Source organism: Trachurus japonicus, chromosome 17 (genome assembly GCF_045865225.1).
Source record: "Trachurus japonicus isolate A0001 chromosome 17, Traja_1.0".
Classification (NCBI taxonomy): Eukaryota; Metazoa; Chordata; class Actinopteri; order Carangiformes; family Carangidae; genus Trachurus; species Trachurus japonicus.
This window is the reverse complement of record NC_140923.1, coordinates 16,284,293-16,300,362: the sequence shown is the minus strand read 5'-3', so window position 1 is coordinate 16,300,362 and position 16,070 is coordinate 16,284,293. Positions and strand designations below refer to the sequence as shown.

At 40.5% G+C, this 16,070-nt stretch overlaps 1 protein-coding gene across 1 annotated transcript in view; it reads right to left on the bottom strand.

Annotated features, from left to right (window-relative positions):
- The window catches only part of LOC146970396 (macrophage mannose receptor 1-like), a 60,591-nt gene extending 51,667 nt beyond the window's left edge, over positions 1 to 8,924 (bottom strand). The window contains exon 1 of the mRNA XM_085805917.1: positions 8,760 to 8,924. Coding sequence (XP_085662043.1) covers positions 8,760 to 8,856 — 97 coding nt within the window. The 5' untranslated portion in view covers positions 8,857 to 8,924. The remainder of the gene's footprint in view (positions 1 to 8,759) is intronic.
- Positions 8,925 to 16,070: the final 7,146 nt, after the last annotated feature.

Genomic DNA, 16,070 nt, shown 5'->3' with positions numbered 1-16,070 from the left:
TAAATTTAAAGGCATGCAGCTAATGTGCAATGCAAAAAGTCAAAGGCGGGTGGGCCAGTCAATCCCGTATGACGACATGCATCGTGAGAGTGCCGGGTGTGTTTTGTTATTAATGGGAAACGGTGATAGTGTCGCTTGTGCCGATCGCCTCTCGCACGAGCGTGACGTCATTGTTTTGATGAGCACAGCATAGGAATCGTTAAACATAAAGGCAAATTATATCGATGGATTGAACTAATTTGAGCCGGTTCTCAACTGGAACCGGTTCTCGATTCCCATCCCCATGGATGGGCCAAAAAAGGAGCACAGAGCAGTTATGTTTTAGATATCAAAAATGCTTAAAATGTAACAATACAGGATTCCTCAGTCAGGTTTCATACATCTATACAGTAGCTCACGCACCAGGAGCAACAGGGTCTGGAGGTGGCTTTAGAGTCTCTCCTGTAAGGACACAAACAGAAGATAAGATTTTGAGCATTTGGGGTGATTGTGTGTACCTTATGTAACTTAATGACCAGTCTTTACCTGCACGGATCTGACAAATCCATCCAAGGCACTTCTCACACTGCACATCATTCCAAGACCCAGAACCACGCCACCCATACGTATCGAATTCAACGCATGATTCAACATTATTTTTATTGTTTGGTTCTCCATCTTCCCAGTGTTGAAAATGTACCTGTAAACAAAAGAAAATGATAAATGTCATGACAATGTATTGAAGACACATAAACTGTACCTGCGTAATTCAACCACAGTAACAAGAGGAGACTCACAGGGGATCCATCGCTCCATACGTAACCAGTGCCTGGGTCAGGAGCACTGAGTCCAATCCAGACTGTCCCATAGCTAATATTGACAAACATAATGATTTAATATGAAACAGGTGTAAGAAATACAATTCATAGTTGTCCGTTGAAGTTCAGTTTAAGTGCTTTCCTGTACAATAACCGACCTTTACATTTTGCTGCAGCCAGTTTTATAATTATTTTTAACCCTTTGAATTTAATTTTTCATTCCATTCACGAACATGACCATACTTGTGACCTTATATTTATTTTGACAACCTGAATGAATTTAGAGTAGGCTATCTGGGAAAAATGAGAACAGTCTCTTTTAAGAGAGCAGGTCATCAGGTACCTCCATCCTGGTAGTTTAAGCTCAGCAGCACTGTGGATGCTGAGCAGGTCCCCTCCAATGGCCCTGCAGTAATCTCTGGCCTCATACCAGGTTCTCTTGTTCGAAGATTTGTATTTAAAAATCTGAAACACAAGGCAAGAAATCCATCTGTGACTGAAGGTTTGGTACTAGGGATGTAAACAATTAATCGATTAAATTAAATGAATTGCAGTTATTCGATCCTTTTCAATTGGAGTTTTTCTGTGAAATGTAAAATAGCAAAGCTGACAAAATGTAGCGGGATCTCTGTTTAAACGTGTGCACAATGCACTGATCACACAAGGGAGATGGGAGGTGAAAAGAGACAACAACACTGTTACCTGTTGTTTACAGGCCTCAAGCGTGTACGATTGCTAAAACGCAGAGTTTTAATGTAGCCTATAACTTCATGAACGCAGCTCAAACCGACCCGGTGCCTCAGCACAGTGACCAAGCTTTGATAAATACACCGTATCCTAACCCTATCCGGTACAACGTGTCCTCCTGTATTTCAACCGGGTCGCTACCGGAGCTAAATTTTTAAAAAAAAGCCACAACAGACATGTGGTCAGGACGTACAGACCTGTCACAGTCTCACGGTGCATTTCATTATTATAAACCTCAACCTCAAAGCTCTCTGGCCTCAGACTGTCTTGACCTGCCCCTGAACATCACACAGGGACAATATGGAGCTGCCTGTGTGATTGGTTACTGAGTTTTACTAATGTTTACATCAGGCGGAGTTCAACAAATCAGTTTATGCTACTGTGATTTAAGTACTGTAGTAATATCATCATAGTGTAGTGGCAGGAAAGACCATTTCATCTGTATGCATAGTTACTGCTTGTGTCTGTTGATTTAAAAAAAAAAAAAAAAGTTGAAATATTTAAATGTATGGCCCATGATTGGTCAGATTAGAAGTCAACTTAAAGTCAGAGGAAAAATGTTTCAAGGGTGTTTTTACTGTTCTCAAATGTAAAAATGGGTCACATTGGACCCTCAACATTATTTAAAGGTTAAATAACGTGTTACTTAACCTTTTTCATTGTGCTCTGCTCCTAAAGTAAACAAACAGTGTAGAGCCCTTTATAAGGAATGTTCATCTTAAGTTTAGGTTCTCAGGAAAATCGCTGCTTATCAGGTAGTCGTTAATTGATCGATAACGTCCATCACCTAACGGTTAAGGAATGAATCGATAATTTGCATCCCTATTTGGTACTCTCCCAATTTAGCAGCATTAGTACCACCATAGTGATAATGATCAGTGACAATGTTGACATTTTGTGTTATGTTTGTCGTTTGTTAGGATGAGGTAAATCAGGTGAATGTTAAGCTGCATTGGATCCTACCTTAAAGCAGATGCTTCCTGATGCTTTTGGAGTCCAGCCCTCTGCACAGTTTAGTTGAGGAACCGTTGGTGGGACGGGGGTTATGACTGCCCCCTCTGCCAGGTGTTTGCAAATGTACTTCTCCTTATTGGTGCAAGGCAGCACATCCCAGAGACCAGCAAAAAAACCTGTTGTCATGGCAACACAGCCCTGCTGGTGACCTTATGTTGTCAAGGGAAGAAACATAAATCATCATTGGTGAAGCCACTTCTGAACATGTCTTGTAGTGGAAAGACTTTTTTTTCCTGTACCTGGCATCTGAGCATTCCAGTGAGTAAACCTCACTGTGTCTGTGTTGGTCCACACAAATTCATCAATGTTTTTCTGGTTTGAGAGCCCTAACCAGAAGTACTTCTCCGGTCTCATCCCTACCAAGCTGACTAGAAATGCATTGTCCACCCTGGAACACAAATAAGATGGCAAATTTCTCATATTGGTGAATGATGTACAGTTACATCTGAACCGCCAAAATCTAGTATCCTCGTGCAGTCGAAACAAAAGTTCTTACCCAGTTGAAACATCTGCCAAGTATGAATTTGAACTCTTGCAGTCGTCTTTTGCTTCATCAAACGTCTTTGTTGCTGTCCCCACAAAGTAGCAATAGGAGCCGTACCTTTTCCAACCCTGGATTTTTGGAAAATAATTTGGGAAAATGTAATTAGTTTGTTGTCATATGTTAGTACATTTCATCATTATGGAGTAGCAAGTTAAACAGCATATTGTGCTGTATCTTAAGGGATTAGAGATGGTTGCATATTGATATCAATAGATATATTACAAAAAAAACCTTACTGTTTGTCAATATAAATTTTGAAATTGAATAAAAACTTCAGCCCAGTATATTGCATCATTCATTAGTGCAGTACCACTCCAAACTTTAACAAAGCCAAGAAGCACATGTATTCAAGCACTTAAACCAGAGACAGACATATTTTCATACATTAGGAGAAGGAAAGCTCACGCACAGGTTTGCAGCCTGCATTCTGCTCCACTTCATCTCCAGAACGTTCAGAGTCACCTGCCTTCATACAAATGAAGCCATGTTTCTCCTCACACACATGGTCAGCCCAATTCCCATTCTGCAAGTAGAAACATAACATAAAATGTTAATCTGTGTGGAAACTGAACACTGATACTCAGGCAAACCACAGTGTACTGAATTGCATCAAACAGAAAGCTTATAGTGTGCAATTTGTTCCAATGTATTATCCAGGAAATAAACGTGAACAGTAGGTTATTTGGCCAGAAATGTGCAGACCCAACTGTCACACATTTTTGGGATTGTTGAGTATCTTGTTCCCAAAGCACTGGTAAAATAATGTTGTATGGTTTTCTTGAAGCAAGATTCTCGATTTTGCGGCCTGGCTGCTAGAGTTGATTCCTATTCGTCCACAACACTGGGTGAGGTCCTCACACTTGACTCATGTTTGGCACATTCAGCTGATTCCATGGCCTTTTAATCGTGTTGAAAGAGGAAAGGGCCTGGCTCACAAAGTTGCCACATAGTTGGGCACAGAATGCAGGGAAGTAAGGGATTACTCATAGATACAAACTTCTCAACTTCTCAAGTTTATGCACCATATACCCACATGATGCACATTACCTCTCCCTTGATGAGAACACAGTCTTCTTGATATGTGAACACACTCGGTCTTCCAAACACCCAGCTGGTGAAGCTGACAGTAGAGTGGTCACTCCAGTCAAACAGCCCTTCTGTCCTCTTGTCATTCAGCCCAATCCAAAGCTCATCAGTGGACACTGCAGACGAGGACAGAAAAACATTAATCTCAGTCAATCATCTGTCTTCATTTGGTGTGAGGTATTTGCTCACTGACTGTGTGTCTGTTGTAGGTCACCGCTGCTTGGCCATAGGTCTGTGTGCAACATTCACAAGTACTTTTGTAAGTTTCACTACTCTACAAAAGAAAAAAATCATGGTTGAGTACCGGTATGTTGTGGTGCAAACCATATGAACCATATGATGCTGGAGGACTAAAATAGAAAGAGCAGAGGTACATGCATACAGCAAAGGTCATGCATGTTGATATATGTTGTCATTTTGATATACAAAAACCATCAGGATCTGTGTCAGCCCAACATACAGCAGTCCAGTAGCTGAACCAGTCACTAGTAAATGTGTAAATAACAATTAGGTTATATAATGTTTTGCCTCAGGGTGGCACCAGAGATCAGAGGTGTGTTGTTTGTTGTAAAGACTTGTTTCAAACTGCACTATATTCTATTGTCTTCACATACCATATCCAAGTTGAGAGATAACAAAACTCTGGTCCTCCACATTGCGGATGCTGACTAAGTCCCCTCCTTCCTTGCGGCACATTTTCTGAGCATCAGACCATGTTTTCTGGGTGTGATTAAGGTGGAAGCAGTGACCATTGTAGGGAATCCAAGGGCTTGTACAAAATCCTTCCTCAGCTGCTCAGGAAAAAGTAGATGTGAATTCAAGGCGTGAGTGACAGATGACATTAAAATCAACTGAAGACACAATAGTGATATACTAATTAGAGTAGAACAGGTCTTTACTTTGAACAGGAGGAGCCACAGCTCCAGCACTGTAGCAGATGTAGCCCAGTTTCTTTGTGCACACTGAACTTTGCCAGGAGTACTGTACAGCACTATCCAGAATTGCACAGTTTTGTCCTGGATTTGGATGTGGGTGTCCTAACACAAGACAATGTTTGAGCTTGGCATGACGGCACAGATTCCACTACTTCATCTGTACTATTTCAACAAATTGTACAAAAAAATTGTATATTATGACTCATATAATGACATTAAATATTGAACTTGCAGGCATTAATAAGAATTGCAAGATACAAAGCAAAGTTACTGGTATATCAACATAGGCAACAGGCAAAACCACAAAAAGAATTAGAGAAAGGAAAAATAGAAACAAAAGAATGAAAAAAACTGAGTCACTGCAACTAAAACTGTAAGTAATTTTACGGTATATTTTGATACAATTTAGTTTTTGGTAATTAATTTCATTCAGTCAGATTCTGCTCTTTTATATTGATTATATTTTAATGGAGGCCTTTCACTTTGATGACAGTATGATCCTCCTCCATCCTGGCCATGGATGAGACTAGTCTTGCTGGAATCTGTTGAGAAATGTTTTTCCAACCTTTACAGATGATTCTAGGGCTTTTACTGCTATATCTGCTGTTTTAAAATACTTAAAAAAGCAGAAGATATAGTCAGGCTCAAGTCAGAGGGTAAGCCCAACATTTTTCTTCTTTATTGACACTGGTGTGTTGTCGTTGTCTTTGAAAAAATCCTTTCCTTGAAACTGTCAAGGAGTCATCATTTTATTCAATTCAATATAAATTTGTTAACTAGAAAACAATGTGGTGTGCATAAGGTAGAAAGACAGATGGAACAGAATAAAGATGTGAGTTGCAGCATTATCAAAGTAAAAATAAAAAGGGCTTAAGTGGAAGGAAAAACCTACCTGAGTCCCAATCCAAATAACGGTACGGCTTCCCATTAGACCACTGCCAGCCATGTTCTGGATCCAGGGTCATTCCAATCCAAAGTTTACCCTGATGTCCCAGTAGTGCTACGAGTGTGTATTAAAAAAAATAGGGAAAATAAAAGTTGATATCTACTGTAATGAATAGGGCTTATTTCCTTACTGTTATACCAGAAATGTGTTAATTCCTTAATTTTGTCATTAAAAGTACAAATATATTAAATTACACAGAAAACTCTTTTTGGCAACACTTTACTTGAATATGTGTTCATAAGACTGGCGTAACACTGTCATAATCATGACATGACACCTGTCATTTTAATGAAATGGATGTTTGTTTGTTTTTAAGTAGACCTCAGATGTTACAGGATAGATCACTCTCATAGCTATTCTTCATGCTTTCCCTATTACATTCATTTAAAATAGAGTCACTGCTCCCTTACCTGAGACATAAGACTTCTGGTGGAGGTCTGTGATACTGAGCAGGGAGGCACTCTGCTGTTTTCAGCTGGCCTCTGCCTGGTGCCATGTCAGAGCTGACTGGAGGTTGAACTGGTAATATGCTCCCGTTGTGATGTCTCTGTTCCAGCCTTCTTTGGCTGTGAAGTACAGGGAAATGCTTCAGGTTGCAAATGTATGCCTGCCCTGCTACACAGTATGGGGGGCTCAGTATCCTGAAAACCTTCACAGAAGTGTAAAATGAAAACTATCACTGTTGTATAATACAACTTTATTGTTCACAGGCAATACTCACTGTTAACTGGGCAGTAGCCCCAGAGACCATGTTCAAATTTAGTTTCAACGGCACACCAAAGACGCTTGTCTGGGGTGTCAAATGTAGTGCACTCTCCGTACCAAGTGTCTTTGTACATGAAGGGAAACATGCAGATCCTACCATTTGCATTTCCTCCAATGGTATAAAGTTCTGAAAGACCCAAACAAGGACAACACATTACAATGGATAATCTTTATTATTAGCCTATTAAGTTAACTTTTTAGTAATACAACATTTTTGAACATTAAACATTTTAGAGGAATGAGTGTGTCATCATCACCTCACAACTTATGATCAAAGTGTGAAAATATGGAAGGAAACATTTCAAATAAATCTGTTACCTTTTTCTCAAATGATTTACCTGAAGATTGTATAATACATTTCATGCATAAACACTAGTAACTTCCTGCTAGCTGACGCTGTCATGTACTGTAAATCTTTGTTATTTTTCTGTATATTTCTCATCTTCACTGTTACAGCTTTGTACTTAAAGTTCTGTAGAGATTACTATGAGTTAGTTACTATACCTCTGTTTGTTCTTGTGCAAGCACCACTAGATGACCCTGAGATTGTCAGGTGGTTATTAGGTCCCACTGTTTTGGAGAGAACTGCTGTGTTGTCTGCTGTGAGCTCAATGTAAAGCTCTTGGCCTTTGAGAGCGAGCGCCGTCTCATTCTTGCATTCCCACTTTTGCAGTTCACTGTTTTCGTCACAATCGTAGAGGCTGATTTCACTCCCAACGCTCTTCCCCTGGACTCCCAGGCACTTATTGCCCTTCCAGGGAACCATAAGTCGGTCACCACTTGTCCAGCGAATATCAAGGCAAAAATTATGTACTTTAACCAAACAATAACCTGTGGCCTGTAGAGAAAATGATGAATCTGCAAAGAAAGTTTGTTGTTGTGATCAGTAAACAGTTCTGATTGTAAGAGAAGCAAAAGACTCTTAATAGTAGGGCTGGGACGATACGCTTTTCTCCCGATTCGATTCTTGTACGATTTTTTGGATGGCGATTCGATTTAAATTGCGATTCTACGATATTGCCGATTCTCTCGATTTTTAGTCTGCATTTTTAACATTTATCTGCACACAAATACTGTAGGAGCCTATAAATTAACATACTCCATTATAAAGTTAACTTTATACCCTTATAACCCTTTTCAAAACCTGTACTCTCTGTATGTAAAAAAGGCTAACAAATGCACATTGCACAATATTTAAAAAAAATAAAAATAAAAAATAAATAAAAAATTCAAAAAAAAAATGTTTTTTTCAACAACAACAAAAAAGATCGATTTAAAAAAAAAAATCGATTTAAAAATCGTCAAAAAAGATATTGCGATATTTATGTGAATCGATTTTTTCTCCCACCCCTACTTAATAGGTTGACTTAATTTTATATTATATTGACAATCACAGTTATTCGCAGAATAAATTAGGGCTGCAACTAACGATTATTTTCATTATCGATTAATCTGTTAATCAGTGTTTCCCAAACCACAAGATAATGTCCTCAAATGTCTTGTTTTGTCCACAAACCAAAGAGATATTATTGTGATAATATTATTCATTACTCATTAGCAAAAAGGAACAAAGAAACCAGAAATATTCATATTTAAGAAGATGAAATTAGAGAATTTGGACTAACTACTCAAAACAATTATTCGATTAGTTGACATTTAATTTAATCATCGATTATTGTTTGATTAATCGATTAATTGTTGCAGCTCTAGAATAAACATAATATTAATCAGCAAAAAAGGTTATTTTATTGCACAACCAATATTGTAATTAATAAAAAAATTGTAATACATTTACAAAAACACAATGACACATGGTAAATGACATAGTCAAGGTGTGCTATGTAATATACATAATGCACAGAACATATAAGATCTACATGTAAAATATTACAAAAAGGTGAAAACGAAAAGATAGAATACTGTACCATCTAACGTCAAACATTGTAATGTTTGGATGAGGAGCAACAAGGTTGCAAAAGTGATCTTGCTTTTTAGCAAATTTCTGGAATTCCTAAAAGCCATTCTTTAGCCAGACCTTATCCATGTGTTGTTTGCAGAGAATTCGAGCCTTGTGTGAATGCTTGCAGAAAGAAGAGGATTTAAGTAGTACAGACACATCTTACACATTATATTGTCACACCTTTTTGGAATGCTGATGCTTGCACTCCCAGCAGTTTCATTAATGCCAACTTTCCGAACTTGCACAGTACAAACAATTGACTACATTTCCTAAGAGGATTTGCGTAATCACATGGTGGGGAACAGGAAGTGCAAGTCCTATGCTGCAGCAGTGGTGAATACTTTAATGTCTCATTTTTAATCTGGATTCTCATTTTAATTTACATACATTTCATTGTGGACTGCTTGAGGGCACTGAGATGATGAATTTCCACACCCAGAATATGGACTTGATCATAAAATGGCATGCACTGACTAAATCAAATGCATAGCATAGCAAGTAGTGATACATCTTAACATTCAATGTAAGGTCCAAAAATTATGAAAATATCACACAAATAAAACTCAAAGAGAAAGCAGTACTTATAGTATATACCACCATATGAAATGACAAAAAGAGAAGTGATTTAAGTTTCAGTTGGCTCTGCAAAGCATTTTTGAGATGGTTTCAAGAAAAAAAAGCTTTTGCTGTTGAGAATTGTAGTTAGTTAGATAAAGGCTTGTGCAATATTTGCAAAAAGGAAGTCATCCTTATGCTGACAATCTGGAATAACTGTCAATGAAGTCTCTGTTTTTGTATGCTTTGTGCTTAATTGTTGGATTGGCAACACTTTAGAACCCAATACATATTTGGTATAGTCTTTACTGCTACTAGAGGAAGAACAGTTAACAACACAGAGGCAATCAAATCATGCAAACAAACCGAAGGTGCAGGGTCCTGACTCTCCAAACCAATATCTGTTGATAGATTAACTGATAGCATTGTTTGACATCACAGAGTACGCTAGAAGAATGATGCTAGAAGTTGCTAGAGGTGTTGATAACTGACAACTATGAAAGCTCAAACGTCCGCGGACAGTGCGCACGGAGTCCACACTGCTCACAGTACGCACACAGTACGCCTGAGTAGTGGGGGCCTTTACCCGTAACGCCTTTAATCATTTGGCTCTGCACCAACACAAATGTGGTAGTTCCGCAACTGGAGGGGAAACCAGGCTGTTGCCAGGCAACACATAAACATTTCCTGCACACAAGCTTGCTACTCTGTGGTTGTGTCCGAAATCACCAGAAGTGGGTAGTAACGCGCTACATTTACTCCGTTACATTTACTTGAGTAACTTTTTGGATAAATTGTACTTCTAAGAGTAGTTTCAATGCAGCATACTTGTTACTTTTACTTGAGTATATTTCTTCAGAAGAAGCGGTACTTTTACTCCGTTACATTGAGCTTCATTCCGGTCGCTACTCGCTACTTTTTCTTATAGATCTTATGTGAAAATTGTTTTGTTTTAATGAGATACTTCCGAGCCTCTGTCACATGACTGTGTTTCACCAATCAGATGTAGCCACTCGCGACGTTTGCCTCCGTGTAACCAATCAGACAGAGCCAGACAGTCACATGACCGCACACAAAATCTCTGCGGTAAACTTTGAGAAACTTCGGCTAGTAAATGATTAGGATGACGTCAGCCCTGTCGTGGTTAATGTCCGTCAAGGCAAAGATATTCAATATAAACCGTCTTTGGTGAAGGTTCTCAGTCATACAGGTCATCTTATTCTTCTTCCTCCCCAGGAAGTTTACACCTGGAGACCTTTTACAGTCTATGCTGGAGACATGTGACTCCTAGGCTGTGTTCGAAACCGCATACTACATACTATATACTTCCATACTGCATACTGTCCATACTCATACTATATACTCAACGATCAGACAGTATGCAGAGCGTTTACACTGCAGCATACTACATGATAACCCATAATGCATTGCGCTCCTACCCGAGCCGAAATCAGTGGTCAGAAGCTGATTTCATTTTAGCTCTAAACTCTGTAAATATATCACTTTATCAACATTTAAAACATTTTTAGGTAAGAAAGTAGCCGTTTAGATCAGCAGTGTGTCGTTAATTTGTCTAAATACCAGCTGTTTACAAGTTTGTTCGGACGAATTCGGCGCTACTAAAGCTAGCCGTTGTGACCAACGCACTTCCGGTTACTTTAACAAATAAAACACCCGTTGCCCTTTACATACAGAAAACCATGACGATAGAATGTGTGCTTTTATTTTGAAACAGGAAGCTAACCTACCCTCGATTTAGCTAGCTTTAACCCAACCGATGAAGAACTGATATATCTTCAGGAATATTACACAACCGCATACATGCCGTCAAGTTGCTAAAATACATCAATTTACTCACATTTGTACGGCTGCGGCGGTTGCGGCGGATCCATTTTGTCTTCCGTAAAAAGACGATTCTCCCTCCAACTGTTTTTTTTTTTCGCGGCAACGGAAGTGACGATCGATGACGTCACGTTTACATTGCATCTTGGGTAATTTGAGTGTGAGTAGTGAGCTCCTCATGTATACTCAACAATCTGGCGAATCTAGTATGCCATCCGGGTACTCCTCGCATACTCAAACTCGCATACTGCGCATTCGCATACTCAAAATGACGTCAGAGTTAGTATGAGTAGTAGGAAAGTATGCGGTTTCGAACACAGCCCTAGTCACATGACCCCCCTCCAGTTTCGGGGTGTGGTCATGTGACTTTGGTTTCACTAGAAACCAATCATAGGACCACCCACTCTGGGCTTATGGGCAGTGATGCTGACTTCACCACATTCTGTAACCATACTATGGGCAGTTATGCTGGTTTCACCCCCACACAGGTGGACTATCTTGTGGATAGCACTGCAGCAGCACTCCTTGGAACACTTGATGCTGTAGCTCCCCTCAAAAAGAAAGTTATCAATCAGAAAAGAATAGCTCCCTGGTACAGCCCAAACTTGCGCGCTTTGAAACAGAAGACCAGACAGCTGGAAAGGAAAACACATTCCAGCCAACATGAGGAAGACCGTCAAGCCTGGAAGGATAGTTTATTAATATATAAAAAAGAACTCCGTAATGCTAGAAGCAATTACTATTCATCTCTAATAGAAAAGAATAAGAACAACCCCAGGTTCCTTTTCAACACTGTGGCCAGGCTGACCAAGAACCATAGTGTTGTTGAGCCATCCATCCCTCCAACTCTCAGCAGCAACGACTTCCTAACTTTCTTTACCGAAAAGATAGTTAATATTAGAACAAAAATTGCTAGTAATGGCCCACAGATTACGGTACCCATAGAAGCACCTCCCAGACCTGGTTCACACTTGGACAGCTTCTCTCCCATCGACCTGTCAGACTTAACTTCTGCAATTACTTCTTCCAAGTCAGCTACATGTTTGCTGGATCCAGTTCCGACAAGACTACTTAAGGATGTCTTCCCCTTAATTAACATTTCTTTTCTGAACCAAATCAATCTTTCCTTAGCCACAGGCTACGTGCCACAGGCCTTCAAGGTGGCTGTCATTAACCCTTACTTAAAAAACCTTCTCTTGACCCAGATGTCCTTGCCAACTATCGGCCTATATCCAACCTTCCTTACATCTCTAAGATCCTTGAGAAGATTGTCCTGGAGCAGCTACATGAACATCTGCACAGCAACGAGCTCTTTGAAGCTTTCCAATCTGGATTCAGAGAACACCATAGCACTGAAACAGCACTTGTCAAAGTCTCTAATGATCTTCTTATAGCTTCAGACAGAGGTCTCGTCTCTGTTCTTGTACTTTTGGACCTCAGTGCTGCATTCGACACCATCGACCACAGCATCCTGCTGCAGAGACTAGATCATGAAATAGGGATTAAAGGAACTGCCCTAAAATGGTTTAAGTCATACTTATCTGACAGGTTTCAATTTGTTAATGTTAATAACGACCACTCAGAGTATAGCAGAGTTACGTATGGTGTACCGCAGGGTTCAGTCTTAGGGCCAATCCTCTTCATTCTTTACATGCTCCCATTAGGTGGCATCATCCGGAAGCACTCAATCAATTTTCACTGTTATGCTGATGATACGCAACTCTACTTGTCCATGGAGCCAGATGACAGAAGCCGCCTCATCAATCTGCAAGACTGTCTGAAAGACATTAGATCCTGGATGTCCTCTAACTTCTTGCTACTGAATTCAGATAAAACTGAGGTTATTGTGTTTGGACCTAAACATCTCAGGGACACGTTCTCCAATCAGATCGCTACTCTAGATGGCATCACCCTGACCCCGAGTACTACCGCGAGGAACCTTGGAGTCATTTTTGACCAGGACCTTTCCTTTAGCTCCCACATAAAGCACGTGACTAGGACCGCCTTCTTCCATCTGCGCAGTATCACTAAGATTAGGAATATCCTCTCCCAGAGTGATGCTGAGAAACTAGTACATGCATTTATCACTTCTAGGCTAGACTACTGCAACTCTCTCCTGTCAGGATGTCCGAAAAACTCTCTAAAGAGTCTCCAGCTGGTCCAGAATGCCGCAGCAAGGGTTTTGACAGGAGTTAGGAAGAGAGAGCACATCTCTCCCACCTTAGCTTCTCTCCACTGGCTTCCTGTGGGATTTAGAATAGACTTCAAAATCCTTCTGCTGACTTATAAGGCTCTTAATGATAAAGCTCCAACCTATCTGAAAGAACTAATCATTCCTTACTGTCCTACCAGAGCACTCCGCTCCCAGAATGCAGGTCTGTTAGTGACTCCCAGTATCTCTAAAAACAGACTGGGAGGTAGAGCCTTCAGTTACCGGGCTCCTTTACTGTGGAACCAGCTCTCTCCATGGGTCAAAGAGGCAGACACTCTAACTACATTTAAGTCTAGACTTAAGACCTTCCTTTATGACAGGGCTTTTAGTTAGGGCTGGTTCAGGTAGCTCTGAACCATTTTATAGCTACGCTGCTATAGGCTTAGACTGCTGGGGACACATCTGGTTACACAGAGCCCTCTCCTCCTCTTCTCTTCTCTTCTCTTCTCTTCTCTCCTCCCCTCCCCTCCCCTCCCCTCTCCTCTCCTCTCTTCTCCTCAGTATATTTTTGAACTGTCATTTTCTGTTGTACTTTGTAGTTTGGCCTTGGTGTCTCGCACTCTCTCTGTGTTTCCGCAGATCCACCGGAGCTCCATCTCTCTGCACCAGCCGCCGCCTGCATCGCCCCCCCCCTCCCACCCCTTCCCCTGCTGTTAGACCGGCCTCCCCTTCCTTCCCATGGACCAGTCTGCCACCCAGCCCTCCCATCGAGCTCACCAGCTCTTTGTTTGTGACCATTGTATGTTCACTACATTTTGCGGTGAATAGTGGCTGGGCAGTATGACCTAAAATTCATATCACGGTATAAATCGAATCCCTTCACGGTAACGGTAGATATCATATATATAATAATGTAATTTTAGTTAAGAGTATTTATTGTACAGAAAGCAGATCTCAAAACTGAAAATTAACACGCGCACACACACACACGCAAGAGGAGTGTGTTTCATGGTGAGCAAGATGTCAGATTGTTTTGGAATCTTCGGTCGCTATGGATACAGTACGTCTTCTCTCTCCGTCGCAGACTTTACTTTCACTTTCGTCAACTTACCAGCTGTATTTTTACAGCCGAACCGAGTCCAAATCACGGACGTAGCACTTTTTTTTTTTAACAAGCTCTCCTGCTCCGCTGTCTCTGAGGCAGGTGCGATGACGTCATCGGCGATAGGACGGTAGAGCGCAAATCTCTACCATGGGCCAAATTTTCTACCGCAAATGCCACGTATACCGCGCAGCCCTACACTAAACATTCGGACACCACTACAATTTCTGATGAGTTAACAGCTCGCTCAGACAGCACGTTGCTCCATCGTTTCTGGCTCTCCATAGATGGTCTCCAGTAACTTTTTAGCGAGCTTTCAGACCTGCAAAACAAATTTTTGTTTAGATATGTATTTTATGTTCTGTAACACATTATCTATGAATCAAAATGACATCGTAGTTTGTGTCTGCTTATATAAAGCATCTTACCTATGCCCACTCACCGCCATGATCTCCCTCGCCTCGAGTCCCGCATCAGGCAGTTTCTGTATGGCAGTGGCTCACAGGCCATGGTTAGTGTAAGACGTGTGTGTCTCTGCCACCTTGCACATCCTGGCTAACATCTGTGACAGCTGGTTTACTCCCAGGGGAACGGCGGTATACCAGAAGCTGTCTGTTGCCGCTGTTACCCTCCTTGGCTGCAGATAGTACAGGGCCTTTGCATCAGCCAGAATTTTCTTTATATATTTTTCGAGCGACGCTACCGGGCAGAGTACATTTCCTTGCTGCATAGCGCCCTCTGGTTTTCTCTGTCTCTCTCCAGTGGGTGTTTATGATTTCTTGTTTCTTCTTGAACATCATTTTTGATTATGAACCAAATGTCTTAGCCCATCATGATACCATTCTAAACAGCTTAAGATCTCTACTATACTATGTAGAAGAAAAAACAAAGAAACATTAAACACTGGATGAATGACCCTTCACCAAAAATACATTGACCCAAAACCAAAATTTCCTGGCACTGTTGGTAAAGTGGGACACTATATATTGTCAAAGTGGGACACTTGCAACAAATTCCATTTTTATTTAACACAATAATAAAAACAACCATTAATTTCTGTTTTAAATATTTGTATTAATTTTCAAAAAACAGAGGTCCAAAACAGAACAATGAACAATTCAATATTCAAAACACGACCCCCCCCCCCCCCAAAAAAAACCAACAACATACAAAACCTGTCAAAATGCTACCCTGAACAACCCTCTGCCACCTTCACCACCCCCCGCCGCCAATCCTGGCCCCACACGCTAAGACCGATTCAGAAAGTGAGGCCTACAATTAATTATATGATGAATAGAAATAGCTAAGCTACTAAGAATAACAATAATTACGAACAATACACATTACATTTCATTTAAACATAACACTAAAACCACATTAAAATCCATTGGAACGGGACAAAAAGACCGCTGTGTGAGGTGGGGGACATTTGGATAGACATCAAGACAGTCACGGAAAGTGAAAACCTCTTTATCTTCAATGATGCCATTCTCCTCACCACATGTTTCATGGAACCAGTCCTCACAAACCATGCACATGATCCAATCCTCACTCTCCTTGGGATCATTCTAGCACCGTATCTGGCTCCTGCATCTTTCTTGTTTTTTATTTTTTTGTGCTTTTGG